This window comes from Salvia hispanica, chromosome 3 (genome assembly GCF_023119035.1).
Source record: "Salvia hispanica cultivar TCC Black 2014 chromosome 3, UniMelb_Shisp_WGS_1.0, whole genome shotgun sequence".
NCBI lineage: Eukaryota > Viridiplantae > Streptophyta > Magnoliopsida > Lamiales > Lamiaceae > Salvia > Salvia hispanica.
In genome coordinates, this window is record NC_062967.1 from 29,615,055 (window position 1) to 29,632,679 (window position 17,625).

Sequence of the window (17,625 nt, forward strand, 5' to 3'; positions counted from 1 at the left end):
TACGCTTCTTGTGATAATTTTGTATATGATAGAAAGGATGGAATAAAATAGGGCACTCAGAAATATTTAATCCGATGGTTTAGAGTATCTCCAATGCAAATAGGCCAGTCACTCTCTCTCTCTGCCACGTTAGCAGCACTAAAAATCCACCTGCCACATTAGATTTAAACCAGCCGCAATAAAAATAATTCAAAAAATACTACATTTACGGAATTAAAATTATGATTAAATTACGGAATTAAATTTACGACACATATACGGAAAAATTAATTCATTTCATTTAAAAAAAAGTACAAAGATTAAAAAAAAATACATGATTTTATACATAAAAAAAGGGCTTCCACACACGAGCCCCGCCACTCTCTACTCCTCGCCGCCGTCGCCGGCGGCCCGCGCCGCCGCCACCCGGGGTATCTGACCCCACGTCGGAACCCCCGATCTGTGCCCTCGCGTGGTCCAGATCAACCCGCATGCTCTCGAGCATCGAGTGATGAAACATCTTCTCCGTGGGGTCAGTGGCGGCCCTCCAATCTTGGAGGACCTTGTACATCTGCTCCCGCATTTTTTGACGCAAGAAGTAGGTGTACTCGCGTGGGGGGTGGTGCCGAGATGACCTCATGGGGCGATAGGGGGGATCGTCCCCTCGGCGCCCGTTGCGCCCGCTTTTGTCCAACCGGGCGAGGGCGACGAGCAAAAGGATGGAGGGGACGGAAACTCCTCAAGCATCCGGGGGAGGTCGTGGGATCCACCCTGCTGCCGCCGCCGTAGTCGCCGGTATAGTTCGACTCGCTTCTTCGGCCACCCAAATAGTCGCGCCCGCACGGAACTTCTCGAGTCCTTCGCAACACATAGCGTTCCCGAGAAGTGGAAATCCTTGTACTTCCCCGCCAAGGGGAACCGACTCTCCGCTATCCTCCGGGCGTCCTACTCATTTTGCCCACTAGTGAGCTGGCGGAGGGCGTTGGCGTACAAGGCCGAAAAACGGCCGACCGGGACCCTGATGCGCTCCCACCCCTTCCGGCACTCCTCCCCGCTGAAGTCCTTCCTGTGCGGGCAGTTCCTCCTGTAGGATGCTCTAATCTTAGTCCACATGTTGACGACCCGCTGGTTGTTCGCAACCAGCGGATCGTCGCACACAGTCAACCACGCCTTAGCCACCACGGCGTACTCATCCTCCGTCCACTTCCTTCGGGCGGGGGTGTCGTCAACATCGGGCTGCGACGACTCGCCGACCGCCTTGGCCTTTCCCTTCGTCTTCTTCTTCGGTGCGGCCCGCCCCGCTGGAACGGAAGTGTCCGGATCCCCGAGATCGATCCCCATGTCATGCAATGACAAAAAGTCATCGCCAGTGAACTGCGTCTCCACTTGGGTCGACGTGGGAGACGAAGCCGTCAAAAAATCCAGAGAAGAACGATAGATCGTATCCCCCCGGTGACCCCTGCATCCTGAGATGCATACCGGGCTGCATCCCTCACTGCCGGAGATGTATCATCCCCATCATTTTAGGGTTTAGGGTTTATGATTCAAGGGACTATCCCTTTTATTTATTTATAGTAGATCCATTGCTTGTGATAAATAATACAACGTCCTTAAATAAACAGGCTATTTTTGTGAAGGCCCAATTTATAAGCCCATTATTTTGGCCCAGAAATAAAGCCTAGCCCATTGAAGCAATCAATCACAGCCGTCAGATATAGCCCGCTATTGAGCTAGGGTTTAAGCTTCTTTGAGTGTCACTCCGCAACATTTCTTCAACTCTCTTCTCTCTCTCTCTCAAGTGCCAAAATGGTGAGATTTCATATCTTGTCTCTCGTGTCTTTCGTTTCTGCTTATTGTTGTAGACGTAAACCATCTTGTATCACCGTGTTTTTGATCATTTTTTCCCTTTTTTGTTTCTCATTGTTTTGAAAATAGTGTGTTCTGGTGATTTGAGCGGCTGTAGTTTTGGTGTAATACTTTTGATGCCTGATATCGTTCTTTCTTATATATTTCTAATTTTATGTCTATGTTTGCTGACTTGAGATACTGTATTATCAGTGTATTACTGTAATGATGCCTGAAATCACTAATTGCAGTGATATTTATATACTGGAATTGTTTTTGCATTTATTTATTGTAACATTACATTTTAGTAATGATTGGTTTGTCAATTAGGTAGTTGTGGTTAATTTCCGGTCTATTTAGCTTTTGCAAATTGGTTCTATGTACAGGTGTTTGTCAAGGCCCAAAAGTCTAAGGCTTATTTCAAGCGGTTTCAGGTTAAATTCAAGAGAAGAAGACGTGAGTTGTTGAAGATTGTTTTTTGTTGATGTTTTAGTTGGTAACATTTTATGATTTGGTTTAATTTTTAATGCAGAGGGGAAAACTGACTATCGTGCAAGGATTCGCATGATAAATCAGGACAAAAACAAGTATAATACTCCCAAGTTCCGCTTTGTTGTGCGATTCGTATCCTTCAGTACTCATCTGTGTTTTTGTAATGATATTTAAATTTGCCACATTTATCTTGTGCCGATTGTTAGTTACCATTGCGGGCTAATTGACTAATTTAGATACAGTATGTTCTTACCTTAACCTGTATTTTAGACCAACAAAGATATTATTGCCCAAATCTCTTCGGCAAGCATTGCTGGTGATCATGTTCTTGCTTCTGCTTATGCACATGAGCTGCCTCGTTATGGACTGGAAGTTGGCCTAACCAATTATGCTGCTGGTACTACTTCTAACTGATATGCTTTTGTATTTTGTCTGTACCAATGATACTATCTGCCTAGTACCGACTGGTTGTTGTTATCTAGCTTACTGCACTGGTCTTCTATTGGGCCGCCGTGTTCTGAAGAAGCTTGAATTGGACGAGGAGTATGAAGGAAATGTTGAGGTAATTTATCATTTAAGCTTCGAATAGTTCCTGATATAATTTGTTTGTCTGCATCCTTGCTCTAAGCCCACTTGTGTAATGCGTATATATTATTGATACTCACTCCATAACTCAATAACCCTGCCTTTTGATCACTAGTATGCAGTTTAGTTGTTTTTATACACTGGTTACTAGATTCTGTGGGGTCCTAGTGCGACTGATTAGAAATTTTTGTAGGCAACTGGAGAGGATTACTCTGTTGAACCAGCTGACAGCAGGAGGCCATTCCGTGCTCTCCTTGATGTTGGTCTGTTAAAGACCACAACTGGCAACCGTGTTTTTGGTGCTCTCAAGGTAGTTTCAGGTTTTAATTATGATTTGTTTGCCTAGATCATTGCTAGGTGAATTGCATCTTATTATACTCTTAACCATAAATTGTCGACTGTGAATTACATGTTAGTATGCTCAACTAACCCCACTTATGATGCAGGGTGCTCTTGATGCTGGTGTTGATATTCCCCACAGTGAGAAGAGGTTTGCTGGATTCAGCAAGGACAACAAACAACTTGATGCGGAGGTGCATCGGAAGTACATCTATGGTGGCCATGTTGCTGCATACATGAATGTAAATAGTCTTGATTTGCCACCCTTTCATTGTTTATATGCTTCTGTGCTGATCCACAATGCAATATTAATTTTGCAGACTTTGATGGAAGATGAGCCTGAGAAGTATCAGACTCACTTTAGTGAATACATCAAGAGGGGGATTGGTGCTGATAACATCGAGGATATGTACAAGAAGGTCCATGCAGCCATTCGAGCCAATCCTAGTCAAACTAAGACTGAGAAGCCTGCTCCCAAAGAGCACAAGAGGTAAGCCATAATTGTTTAATCTCTATAAGTTATGCCTGGAGAATTTAGTTATGTAATAATGTTTATATTTTCCTTTTCAGATACAATCTTAAGAAGCTAACTTACGAGGAGAGGAAGGCCAAGTTGATTGAGAGGTTGAATGCCTTAAATGCTGCTGCTGGAAATGACGACGATGATGAAGATGAAGAGGATGACGAGTGAAGAATTCAATCTGAAGCATCTCCTTTTTGTCAATTTTGGTTGTTTTTTTGGTTTTAATGGACTTGTTGACATTTTAGGTTGTCGGCATCATCTATTTACAATATTAACTTTTTTGGAAATGATGGTCGTCTGTGGTAATCAAACTAACATTGAGGTGATTAGTCTTGAAATTGTTTTAAACTTATTACTAGTATTTTTTTTAATGTTTATTTTGCTGGAATGTCAATATCTTATAAAGTGTTTTGCTTGGTTTATTTTCCGTTTTGGTTGTGTATCTAAAATAAATGATCATTTCGGCCTAATTTTATGATAATTAATACAATTACTGATTGTAAGAATTAAATTAGAACAACCCAATTTTGAAGATGTAAAGATTGGTTAAAAGGCATACAATAACTCCTTGTGATTGCTGAACATGTCCACCAAAGTTGGTGGCTCCCTCCTTTCATGATTTGAATGCTGCTCTTTTTTGCTTTAGAGAGAGAGAGAGGGAGAGGAGAGAATCTTGCAGGGTGACAAATTGTAGGCCAAAAAGTGACTATCCAGGTTAGGGTCATCAAATCATGTTCACTCATTGGTAGAAATGCACTGTGGTTGAATTTTTTTTATTTTTTTTTACCCAATTTTGGAGGCTTAGTATAAGAAAAACCTAAACAACCATCATGTTATTTTATATACATAGATCTCACTATAGCTCAGGGAGTGAATACGTAAAGATAATAGAGCTACAAATAATCCACCAAAATGTGAAGTAATATTCGAATCTTGACTTTTTTCACGGTGAGATAATCTCACACAAGACTCTTTATTCTTTATATTTGAGCCGCATTCTTACTCTTTTCTCACAGTATAGACAAAAACAAAATAAAGTACTACTAGTATCAATTACAATTCATATACCACAAATGTTATCTCATACTAGTATCATCCTATTTCATTAAAATAGAGAGATGGTTTGGGACCTCCTGGACCCTCTTTAGGTGTAAAAAGGTTCTCTTATTCCCAAGTAAATGCCTTTTCTGTCCATCAACTTTTTGACTACAATTTAGCTATAAATCACAAAGTGTGTATTGGTTTTTGACTCTCATTAGCGGTAACTTTTCACGCCATCTTAACCTAGTTCAATTAATTAATAAGAGCAGCAAAAAGTGATTAAAGAAAGTTGATCACCAAACATAATGTTTTTTTTGTAACATATCTCACTCCTCCACGAGCAGAAAATGAAGCCTTTCCCCTATCTTATGAAAGGTAAGGAACGACATGATATAATTAATCACTCTATATATAGTAGGTAAACAAGAAAATTTAAATACAAGGAAAAGAAAGAAACAATAAACTAGGAGTAGTATAGTGGAGTATTTTACAGTTTAAACATCCAAAATGCTCAGCACACGTTGGGGCCGAAGCCGACATATCCATTAGCCCCATTAAAAGAGATTTGGATGCCTTCTTGCTGAATATTTCCTATTATAGAAAGATCGGAGGGCGACGGGGCAAAGGCGAAACAGAAGGTGCCCCGTTCATCTACCGGAATTAGAAAGTTTCGGGCGGGCAAAGTGAGGATGGGGCCGCCCAACAAGAAGAAGGAAACGGTGGGGACCCGAACCGTGACAAAGCCGTTGAGGTCATAACAGGTGTCAAAAATGGAGACAGCGGCGGCCCGGGGCAGGTTTGCGGTCTCCGCTAAGAAGGCGTCCCGGAAGGCAGCGTAGGCGGCGGAGGGAAGACGGGTGACGGCGGTGCCAGTGTCCATGACGACCCCGCCGTCGCCGGACTCGGAGAGCCTGAAGGCGTCCTCGGAGACGGGCACCCGGGTGCCGCCGACCCCAAGGCCGGAGAGGCCAACGTAGTAAAAACTGGGGGCCCGCAGGTTCTGCAGAAGCGGAACCCAGGCGGCCCCCACGGGCAGGACGGAGCGGCCGAACTCGAGCGAGCCGTAGGAGGCCGTGCCCCGGCTGACTAGGCAGTAGCTAAAGGCTTGACCCGTCTGGCTGCCGAGTTGCCCCACCAGCGACATGGATCCTCCGCCCAAGCCCAGCAACCCGGCCGCCCCGACAAACATGCCCCGGTTCATGTGGCCGCACCCGATCGCCACGTTTTGGACGGTGGTGTGGCCGATGCTGAGGGTCTCTAAGGCCAAAGTGCCCTTGGTGTAGGAGCCGTCTCCGTAGGAGACCTCGTATTTGCAGCGGCCGCCGTGGCACCCCGAATTCTCGACCCGGTCGCACACGGTGGAGCTGCATGAGACGCCCGAAAAGGAGGCGGACTCGGCCGGGTCGAATACCGGGTCGGATTGGTGGTAGCATTGGCTGCATGGCTGGCATTGGACCCACACGATGTCGCTGCCGGAGTCAATCACCATGTACTGACTCCGCGCGGGGCTCCCCACACCGATTCTCACGAAGTACTCGCCGCTGCCCTGCTCCATGCCGGAGACCACCTCCGCGCCGAAGTCCGCGGTCTCATAAGCGGCGCCCGAGGTGCGCCGGAGGACGGCGGCCACGCGCCGGGAGTCTCGTTGCATGCGGGAGAGGAAGCGGCGGCGGTGGTCCTTGTGGCGGTGGAAGGGGAGCTTGTCGCGGTGGAGGAGCTGGAGTCTGGCGCCGGTATTGTTGGAGTCGGAGTCGGAGGAAAGGGGGCGGAGGGTGGTGGAGGCGATTGATTGTTTGATGTTGAGGTGTTCGTAGTGGGGAAAGGGGATTGCATGGCCGGAGGAGGTGGAGGTGGTGCTGATGGTGGCGGAAAGGGCGGGGGAGAGGAGGAGGAGGAGGCAGGTTATGAAGAGATGGAGAATTAGCATTGTTAGAGAGAGAGAGAGAAGGGGAATTGGGGATGGAGTGTGTGGAGGTGAGATTTATCAAGAGTGGGAAAGTGGGTTTGAAGAAGAAGAAAATAAATAATTGAGGTTTTCTGACCCCTTTTTTTTTCACTACTATGTGGACTTTTAGTTGAGCACTTTGTAATCCAAATTTAAATATCAATATCAATGTTCACCAATATTTGATCTTATAATCAAAGATCCAGACTATTTACTTTGAGTGAGATGCTTAATTCAATAATGAAACCTAGTTTTTATTTTAATGGCACGATTAATTTTGAGCTTATTTGCAATAATCTTGTGTTTTATCAATTAAAGCATACGTTCTCTAAATATTTATGCTTGACTACACAAAAAGTACGAGTATTAAATAATGAATTCTAATAATATGCATTTAGTTTTATAACTTTGAGTGAATTAAGCATCGGGAGGATCAAATATGCAATTTGTAGTTATTAAACTCGATAATAATTTGCTGTCTTAAAAAAGTCTTTGATAGTTTGTGATGATGATGATACTTTATGATGATGACTTTTCACATAGGGCGACTCAATTGGTCCTGACTTTTTTTTTTTTTTTTTTTTTTTTTAATATGCAGTACTGTTTTACTTCTGATATAAATATATAGTGTATCATAATTTGCAATATAATTAGGTGATTTTATGACCATACCGCCATAGATCTGAGGTAAATTAATAATATGTCTTACATACTTACGTACACTAACCTTTTGATTTTCATTTTCTTTTTCATTTTCTACTCTACTATATACTACTATATGTTACGTTCAATAGGAGTAGTATAAATTAGATTGAATCGGCTGAAAGATCCCCTTCCAATAAATATGAAACACAGCATACTGCAGTGTAAAGTAGGATTAATACAAATTTACAAGCATAATCAAATTGGTCCTAACTTTTAAATGAACAGTGAATTGATCTGTCACTAGATAGAGAATTGTAGTACTCCCTATCTATCTAGCTGTCTGTGGGCTGATTAGAGCCCTCACTACATATTTTCGTTTGTCTTGTTGCTTCTGTTTTTCAATAAATTAATCACAGATTTAAAAATTCAAATCCTCCACTAAAAAATGATTTAAAAAAAAAAAAATCCAAAAATGTCTTTTTTTTAAATGATGTTCAATAAATCATTAAAATTTCTAGAGTTCAATGAGAATTGAGAAGTATATGTGAATGAAAAATAATGGATTCCAACATTACTGCGGGCACATTGTTGTGATCTTTTATTTCATATATAAAACGAATAAATTTAATAAAATTGCCATTGCTTCTTTACAGGAATAATGAGAAAAATTACCATATGAAAATGCACATGTGAAAGCATGAATTGTTTAGTAATACTACTACATAAAAGTATGGTCAAAGCAATCCAACTATTGAAACATATGATTTCTAGTTTGCATACAAAACGAGTGTTTGTCGCAAGCTGTTGGCAAACATGCATGCTTTTAAACTGCCTTATTTTTTATTAACCATTTATTTCATCATTATAACAAATAATTACTCCCTTCTTTTTAAATTACACACACGTATGTGAAGTAGTATATTATTTGTATAAAATAGCTTGATCTATACGTTCACGTATTTATTTAAAATAATAATATCAAAATTTGGGATGCTATTAATACTCCTAGAACTTTTTCCAGTGGTTAAAAATATAAACTGTTTGCCTGTTTTTATGTGTACATTAATTAATGTTTCTTTTGTGTTAATTCCTTTATATATTAGTAGATAATTTATGTTGATGCGTTTTGATATATTAATACCATATTATATAGTAGTACTATATACTTACCACACACAGCACCATTTTTGGTGCCCACATAGACCACCTGCAGGCAAGCATGAAATATTTTGATTGAAAAGGCATAATTCAGAGGCAGTGGTCACACATATATTTAATCATTTTTGCAATTCATCTCGCACGACATAAATTATTATAGTTGTTGAGTGCATAATACCTGAATTTTAGCAATTCCCATTGCTTTATTGCTTATATATGCATGGTAATTAAAGTTGTCATACAATACTTTGATGTTCATAATTATTGTTTTTTTCATGGATGAACATCAAAGTATGAGGAACTATATATATAATAAAAAAAGAGAGGCAAGTTTAAACTCTAGTTCAACCACGATTTAAGCGTTTAAATTAATCATTGTTGCAATTATTGATGATTAAATTAACATGAGGAGTGATCAATTGCAAACTCATCATTTAATTGCTAACTACAATTAATTTAAGGTCATAGGATTTTAGAAAACGTGTGGTCTACAATTTGCCACGTGTAATTTTCGTTTTTATTAATTAAATAAAAAAAGATAAAAAAAAACTCCAAATTAGGGTTTTGAATGAAAATGTTAATATAGTGTTTCGAAAATGTCAATACAATGCTTTGGGAATGTCAACACAATGCTTTAAGAATGTCAACACAATGCTTTAAGAATGTTAACCTATTGCTTATATTGACATTTTACAAGTATTATATTGACAAATTTTATATAGTATGTTAACATTTCTGCTTGTACGAAAAAATTAAAAATTTTCGTTTTTTTTTTCAAATTTTGACGTCGGAATATATGCATGTAGGATATCGTTGGAATCCTTATAAAATTATCTTTAATTTGATATATGTTACTCCCTCCGTCCCAGATAATTTGGGACACTTTGACCTGGCACGAGTTTTAAAAAATCTAATGGACGAGTGAGTTGAAAAAGTTGGTGGGATGTGGGTCCTACTTTTAAAGTATTAGTTTTATAATAAAATGTGAGTAGAAATGAGTTAGTGGAATATGGGGTCCACTACCAAAAATGGTAAAAAAGAAGTGGGACAAATTATGTGGGACGGCCCAAAATGGAATACTGGGTCGAATTATCTGGGACGGAGGGAGTATATTAATTTAAAGTTTTGAGATTTCTTTTAAAAGTTAGTTATAACTAATTTTGTAGTTAATTGACATTAATACCCCTATTGATATTTTTTGGATAATCCTATGACCTTATTGACGTTTATTGTTGATCGTATTGACATTTCGTGGTTGATGATCTAGGCCTTTAATTTGAATATATAATGGCTGCTATTATTTAGTTATAGTTAATCATTAAGTTAAGTTAGCTATATACTAACACTCTCCAAATTAATATAATGATGTACATAATCAGATAACGTGTGTATAAATATTATAACATACGTTTGGATGCATACATGATTTATATTTTTGTTTTCCTACATTTTATTATTTGTGTGTGTTCTAGTACTCTAGTGCCCACCATATGGAGTATAATATAGGGAAATAATTCAGCAAAAAAATTACTACGACAATATTTTGTAGTACTTCAATATCAATTCACAACACCACCTTTTTATTACGATTCCAATTATTTCCATCAAAATTTATTCAATATGCATCCCTAACGCGACGTTGTTTTAATCTGTTAGTTAAAATTTTACGAATATTTAATTATAATAATACTATAGTTATGACATCTATATATCACAAATTTGGAAATTAATAATTGAGAGAGAGAGAGAGAGCGATTGTGTTTAAGGGCGGTTGGTAAATGATGAAAATGTGGGAAAAGCGTGGTCACTCAAAACAATTATGCCAGAGAAAAGCGCATGCATGGTTTTGACGCTATCTTATTTAATTTCCCTTTTTCACAATAGTTTCTACCACTTTACCACTTTCCTTTATAATGTACTTAAATGTTTTCTTATTACTATAAGAAGCTCAATAAACATAAGTCACAAATCAATAGTGAGTCGTTTAAAACTTCTAGTGAGAACCTCGTGGGAGGAACACCAACATTAGAAAATAAAGAGTACTCGTCTGTTACAACGAAAAAAATATAACAAAAAATTAACAAATTAAGGACTCCATGTACGTAGAAAAAAACGAACACCATAACATGAGCAAGATGCAAGAAACCCAAATCCTAATGAATTATGCTATCATAGAGCGTTATATGTAATTTGTAATTAGACTTAATTTGATATTTATATAGTTTATAAATTTGGTAACCCTAGATTTGTAATCACAACTTATGAATAATTAAAGGGAGTAAATTAATGCTAATATATATACACACACATGCAATTAGTCTGTATGTGAGAGAAAGTAGAGATAGTGCGGTGAGAAAAAAAATGCAAAACTAGGGAAGATGAGACAAGCTTTCCAACTACCCTTTCAATGGGCTCCTTTTATTTTCAATCTTTTACCTTATTATTGTTTTTATTATTAGAAATACCTACTACAAAATTCATACATAGTTTGTTGTTATTACGAGGATATTTCTGTTTCACCTAACTTGTGACGAAGAAACTCCAAATACATGTAGTAGTATGATGTACTATAGAAACCCACAAAAAAACACTCAATTTATAAAGGAAGTTAGTATTTATTTATTAATAAAATTTTATTTGAGGTGTACATAAGTACACTTTATTCTCCATAAAGTTGTAGTGCTATATGAAAAGGGGGGCATTCACTTTTTCGTATAATAATAAAGCATTGTTAGTTAAACCACAACAAGATACAAAAATAAATGTTGAGTGGAGAGTTTTCGTTATACTAGTATAATTTAAGGTTTTCAATCAACCAATATTGCTTTCTGTTGCTGTTTTATATTTCTTCCTTTACTGTGTTGGAAGTGTAGAAAATATTAGCTTTGTTTTCATTATGTTTTTTCTTATCTTAGCTTGAAAGTACAGACATATATACATGTGTGATGTGTATGTATATACAGTTTTCATGTACTAACATTTACTTCGAGATGCTACATCAATTGAAATTGGTCTCACTAATTAAGCTAGCTGATATGACCCTTACAATTTCATATTGATCTCTTAGCAGTGAGTGTGGAAGGTTCATTATAGACGTAAAAGATCGCACAAAACCTCCTTTTTTCACATAATCAATGGCAGCTTGCTCATTTACTTTTAAGTTATTTAATTACGTGATTAAAATATATGAAACCATATTTAGTGTTAGGGGTAACTTAAATTTATATATTTAGAACTTTTGAAAGTAAATAATATTATAAGCGTACGTGTCGCGTATGGTATGGAGTGGGAAAGAGTTTTTCAAAAAGGTACTAATCAAGTTATTTGATTCTACATAAATTTTTCAAAGGTTGCATTAATATATTGAATTATTTACAATAATCACCCCAACATGTTTCCATTACTATGTTATCTGCTGACACAACATATATATGGTGATGTATATTGGTGGAAAATAATATGCATTCAAAATAAACAATTATATAACAAAAGATTAACTAACAAAAAGTTATGAGAATATTCATGAATATATGTGAGTGTAGGTATATAGGACAAGATTAACCAAATTGGATTGGGTTAGGGGACTTACGAAAATAAAAAAATATTTGAAAGTGGGAATGTCACCTTGAGCAAAAAGAGTTGCACCATTTCCCAATAATTGAGCCATTATTACACCTAAAAGTTACTTTCCTTTAAAATATTTACATGATTAATATAATAAATTAATTAATGCTCTACTCTCAACCAAAGAGTCATCGTTGCAAATTGCATGCCCAAGTTTCCTTTGTCATTGTGGTTACAATTAATTAATTGATTGATTGATTGATTGTTAATTATTTTCATTGAGGGATTGCAAATAGCATATTTTCATTCTCTGAGTTTCATTGATTTTTTTATACAATTGTACATCTGAATTTGAATGCTGAGAAAGATGATTTTGGGAAAATGTTTAATTTTACGTTAGGTTTTTAGGTTATTGTAAAACTATTGCGATGGTGTCGACTATACTCATAAGATTAGGTAAATGTTGATCAATAATGGAAATATTTCAGTGAATAATGTTGATCAATAATAATGAAAAATATTTCAGTGAATACATTTAGCTTTTCAACCAGACTTTCTAGGTTTTTTATTTCTCACAAATGTTTGTTTCACAGCTTCCGTGATAGCTCTATTATTCTAAATTTGTAATGACTAAATGGAGTGACAGTAATCAATTAATTTAATATGGTTCAGAAGTGCAATAATTGTTCGTTAATTGCGGGATAAATTACTTGGGTTGAATATAATTAAGAGGATTAATGAGTCACCTTCAAATACTATTGCTATCACAAGGATTAATGGAAGATTTGAAAACGAAGTTCATAATGGACAGTAAACAGTAAACACAATTGGCAGACAGGATAGAGTAATACTTATTAAATTTAATATTTAGGATAAGAAATAGTTTGATGAATTGTCGTCCAACAAATTGTTTACTAATATTAGTTACTACTCCATAATTTAGCCAAATCAAATACTCGCAGTATATTTTATTTGGGTTGTTAACATGATGTAGATCATTATAAGTTTAAAGTAGGATCTGGAATTAAGGAGTAGTTTGAATCACTAATCGCATATAGTGAGGGGGTGTTTGATAGCAAGTTCATAGCTCTTAACATAAAAACAACTTAATTTAAATCATAATGCATAGCAAGCGGACTTGGTCTGTCAGATGGATGATTGTAGAGTGGAATGTGCACGCCCGTGTTCAAGTTGTACAACCAGAAAAGAAAACGAGTCTTACAGTTAAAAATGAGGATGAGCTATTTTGAGAGACAAGGAAGAAATCGAACAAGGTAATCCAAATTATATTTAGTGCAATACATGATTGAGTATTTTAAGGATCAGACTAGAAGGCTAAAAGAAGCTCAGAATTGTTTAGTTCATGATTTATAATTATGATTTATGAGGTGGTGTACTGAAAAATGTGGTGTGTGCATAGCATATGAGGATGAGCAAGATCTGGCAATTAAGGAGACATAGGAGGGGCATTTCGATAAATTTAACTGTGCCTCTTTTGGTGGTGGTATCAATTAAACAATGGTGAGGCTGCAAAAAATATATTTCGTCAAACCAGGCATACATCACTGTAAGGAGAAACAAGAGATTGCTCATATACTAATAAAAGCAGAAACATTGAAATCAAAAGAACTGAAGCAATTTCAGACTAGTGATAATAGGGATATATACAGGAAGTAAGAGAAGGATGAGAAAAATAAATAATGGAGTATTAACGAAGCATGAGTAGACTTCCTCCAAAGCATCCGGAAAGCATTTTTGAATGGGGAAATTTTCAGAATTAGATGCTACATATCCTTCTTCATGGATCCTACATACCAAGCATGTATATCCATTCCTTAATTTTATTACCCACCCAAGTACCCCTTAGTCTTCATGGCATACCTATATAGCATACATTTGAACTCTGTTGTTGGAAACTAAATATGTGGGTTTGTTGGAGCTCCTAAAAGATAGAGAGGATGGTGAAGATTGATCTTCTTTCAGATGTCCTTCACAATTTTGTTTAAAGATTGGAAAGCAAGAAAAAAGAAAGCCAACTGGCACATGCTACACTTTCACATTTTAACTAGCCTGCCGTCCATGTGGATCTCTATTAGGAAACAACACGAGACCAGAACCAGCTGGACCCACATAGTCCATACACCATATCTTTAATAAAACCAAGTCAAAGCCATTTGATCAAATGAAACTGTATCTAAGAAGGAGCTCTCAACAGTTGTATTTCGTGAAGTTGAACAGGTGATTACTATTCATTAACAGTTAAACAAAGCTAATAATACAAGTGAGCAATGGAGTAGCCTAGATATCCATGATCATACAAAAAAGGTTGAATGAAAACATACAGATTTTTCAATGGGCAACTTAAATTACTTGAAGTACAAATTAAGAGTGGTCACAAAGTACCTGTATTCCTGATTCCTGAAGCAGAACAAGTGCCATATTTTTTTTGAAAAGAAGTTGGCAGGTTCTTCTGCAGTGGTAGAGTGTAGTTTTACAATGTATGAACGTAGTAAAACATTATGTGCGCAATAAACACAGCAAATGAACAACACAGGTATATGAGTTATGGGATCACCAATTTAGGATTCACCCTAGTGACGCAGACTGAAAATGACAAGTATGGATCACACATGGCAAGGAGGAGGAGCAATCCTGGTAACTAAGGCACATCTCATTTGTGCAGCAAAAGCACTTAATTAGCTTCCAATTATTTTCACTAGAACCAATTTTCCATGTTCTAGGTGTACATTCCTTAAGTTAGTTGACAGATGAAGCTCCTTTCACAGAAATTCCAAAAGACTCTTGTATTATGACAAGCATTAAGCTCGGGTAACCAAAAAGCACCCTGGGCTAATTATACATTATTGCGTTGCTCTGGTTATACCTAGTAGACAGACAGAACCACACCTTCTTACTAGAAGAGTAAAGCATGCAAAAAGTTGCAAACAATTTTCTACCATCTTCATCATTTGTGTCATAATTTAGTCTATCTCAGTTTCTTGAATTATAATGTCAGGTTGCTGAGAAATAGAACAAAGAGATGATAAATTGTACCATAGCAAGGATTGAGCAATTGCCATTGTTAAGCTTATCCATCAACTCTATGTGAAGTCAAATCAAACATTTGCAAGTCGGCGAGTGTGTAATAAGCATTCTCAAATAAGGTGATATAACAAAATCAGAAGCTGTAATTCAAGAGACCCCACTATTGCATTGCAAAAATGGCAGAAAATAAAACTTGTTAATTATATTTAATACTATCCCAAATTCATAATTACAACAAAGATAATGTCACAAAGCTCATATTCCCAAAATAATCCTTTTCCACCATGGCAGTTCTTTGATTTGCTGCAGCTTAAAGTTGGCCAGTACCTATTTAGTACATCATGCAATGTTGAAATCTGCAGATTTCAATAAGATAGTGAAGATGAGGCATCAAAGTAGTAATACTAATAATAAATTTTTAAGAAGTTTCGAGAACAAGTAAACTCATCCAGGTGGCCTAATATTTTTTAATAGGAAAATTGAGTCAAACCAAATTTTCCAGAAATAAGGAGTCTGAGATAACGTATTATCAGGATTATGTGAAAGCAAAAAGGCCTGAAATATGGTAGGGAAGAGTTAAGTTGTAAAAACCACCCACAAAGACACTCACTCTCCCCTCTCCCTAAACCAAACATCCAGCTTCATGATCTATGTAGCTAAACCAAAGGTTTGAAGTTGAAAGTAACAAAATTTTATTTATGTGAAGCTTCTTGGAAATTTTCTTGCTCTGGATATTAAACAAAGATACATCTGGGGAGTCCATATAAGGAATTAATAACTTGGTTATTACTAGAAAACATTGATCATGTTCGGACATGACCACTACGACACCTGTTCAAAGGCACAAGGTTATCCCTGGCAGCAACCATTATAGCTTGTTCTCTTTACAAGAAATTATCAAATGATGAGACACTACTAAGTGCATAAGTATTCAAACTCCACTTCTCTTTCGTTGGTTCCATCAAAGAGCACATAAAAAATCATACGATGTCTTCAAATAAACAAAACCTGTACCTATTTAACATCAAAATTTTTGCCGAGCAACATGAAGGACAAGTTCCATCATTGTAATCAGCCCAAAGTCCATTTGCAAAGAAAAAATCAAGATGTGACCATCTTAACTGGGGAGTAACAGTTAACAAATTCATTCAACAGTATTTGTATCCCAACTTTTCTTTCTGTATAAAATTGTGCTACGCACGCAGTACTCCAAGTTGAAAAACAAATACATGCATAGTCTAAGTTTCAATGTAAACCAGATCACTTACGAGTTGTAAACCCTGTCTCTCAATTTGAGCAGCACAAAGAAACAAAATCACAAATACTAGTATCAGTATGAACTGAGGTTCGTAGCACTGAGCAAAAAAAACAATTACTATCGTAAACGTATAACAGCTCCGGTAAACACCTGCAACATACATGAAACAATCTAAACAATTCCGAATAAACATCTACACGAATCAATTATCAACATAAGAAGCCACTTACATATGAAACATAACGCGCAACCTTTGGAGAAATTACCCTCGGCAGCAGCCATTTTGAGCACAACATTTACTAGTTTAGGCCATTGGAGAGCGAGCTTACTTGAATTTACCCTGTTTGCTAAGTGTCTCAGCATAAATTCCCCGGGCTGAGATCCTATGCGGTGCACAGCACCGTGCTGTGCACCCTCCCCCTTCCCAATTGAAGAAAAAATTCATTTTTATATTTAATTATTTAATTTCATTTTGTGAGAGAGAAAGGGGCACAACACGGTGCTGTGCACCGCAGAGGATCTCATCCTCAAAATCGCCCCAGCCTCACTACAACATTAAATGTTAATTCTAAAATTGAAAATATTAAACAGTCATATTTCGGAATATTCATTGTTTATTCACAAATTATAAATTTACAACTCTATAAATAAATAAAAAAATTACAAACTCTAAAAATTAAAAATTATAAGTCCAAAAAATTCAAAAATTACAATACCTACAAAATTAAAGAAACAAAAAAAAACACTACTTTTTCTATATAAAAATTATGTAAAAGGAATGAAAATGTTGTGTAGTTTAAATAGGGAAAAAAATCGAATTTAGAAAAAATGGAGTGGTCTGGCTCGTACGCCAACAATGCCGAAACAAACAGCAATTGGGCGCAGCCCCAAGCCTCTCCAGCGTCCCTGAGCGCGGTCCAGGCCGCTCCTCCCCCACCTCCAATGCCTGCAGCCCCAAGTCGAACCCCAAGTGCGGTCCGCCCTATGGCGTTGCGGACGGCCTTAATATTTTCTATTTTAGTGGTTTCTTAGTGTTGAAATAGTTTATAAAAGTTTATTCTTTTAAATAAAAGAAATCAGAAGATATTTTTAATAATTTTTTATGTTGTATTTTATACATTTTCTTAATTTATTAGATTATTGTTAACATAAATTAAAATTTTATATAAATAAAATATATTGAAATATTCATGATGATGATAATAA

At 36.9% G+C, this 17,625-nt stretch overlaps 3 protein-coding genes across 5 annotated transcripts; 1 reads left to right on the forward strand and 2 right to left on the reverse strand.

Annotated features, from left to right (window-relative positions):
• Nucleotides 1-1,707: 1,707 nt before the first annotated feature.
• Nucleotides 1,708-4,115, forward strand: LOC125210579 (60S ribosomal protein L5-like). Its single transcript, XM_048110117.1, has 9 exons — nucleotides 1,708-1,788; nucleotides 2,211-2,280; nucleotides 2,357-2,448; nucleotides 2,587-2,713; nucleotides 2,799-2,878; nucleotides 3,095-3,211; nucleotides 3,348-3,482; nucleotides 3,561-3,730; nucleotides 3,811-4,115. Exons 1-9 carry the CDS (start codon nucleotides 1,786-1,788, stop codon nucleotides 3,929-3,931), a joined length of 915 nt encoding a protein of 304 aa, XP_047966074.1. The 5' UTR covers nucleotides 1,708-1,785; the 3' UTR covers nucleotides 3,932-4,115.
• A 1,077-nt stretch (nucleotides 4,116-5,192) lies between these two features.
• On the reverse strand, nucleotides 5,193-6,821 carry LOC125211355 (protein ASPARTIC PROTEASE IN GUARD CELL 2). The gene has a single exon (XM_048111096.1). The coding sequence runs from the start codon at nucleotides 6,729-6,731 to the stop codon at nucleotides 5,316-5,318; it is 1,416 nt and encodes a 471-aa protein (XP_047967053.1). The 5' UTR covers nucleotides 6,732-6,821; the 3' UTR covers nucleotides 5,193-5,315.
• A 6,611-nt stretch (nucleotides 6,822-13,432) lies between these two features.
• LOC125212260 lies at nucleotides 13,433-16,892 on the reverse strand. Of its 3 annotated transcripts, none has more exons than XM_048112366.1 (4): nucleotides 16,650-16,892; nucleotides 16,430-16,569; nucleotides 14,520-14,586; nucleotides 13,433-13,681 (listed from the first exon to the last, which is right to left on the reverse strand). In XM_048112366.1, the coding sequence occupies exons 1-4, from the start codon at nucleotides 16,780-16,782 to the stop codon at nucleotides 13,491-13,493; spliced, it is 531 nt and encodes a 176-aa protein (XP_047968323.1). In that variant the 5' UTR covers nucleotides 16,783-16,892; the 3' UTR covers nucleotides 13,433-13,490. The 3 variants fall into 3 exon arrangements, with proteins under 3 accessions (XP_047968323.1, XP_047968326.1, XP_047968324.1); XM_048112369.1 differs by having other exon boundaries at nucleotides 13,436-13,643; nucleotides 16,650-16,883; XM_048112367.1 differs by lacking the exons at nucleotides 13,433-13,681; nucleotides 14,520-14,586 and adding an exon at nucleotides 15,344-15,517 and having other exon boundaries at nucleotides 16,650-16,864.
• Nucleotides 16,893-17,625: the final 733 nt, after the last annotated feature.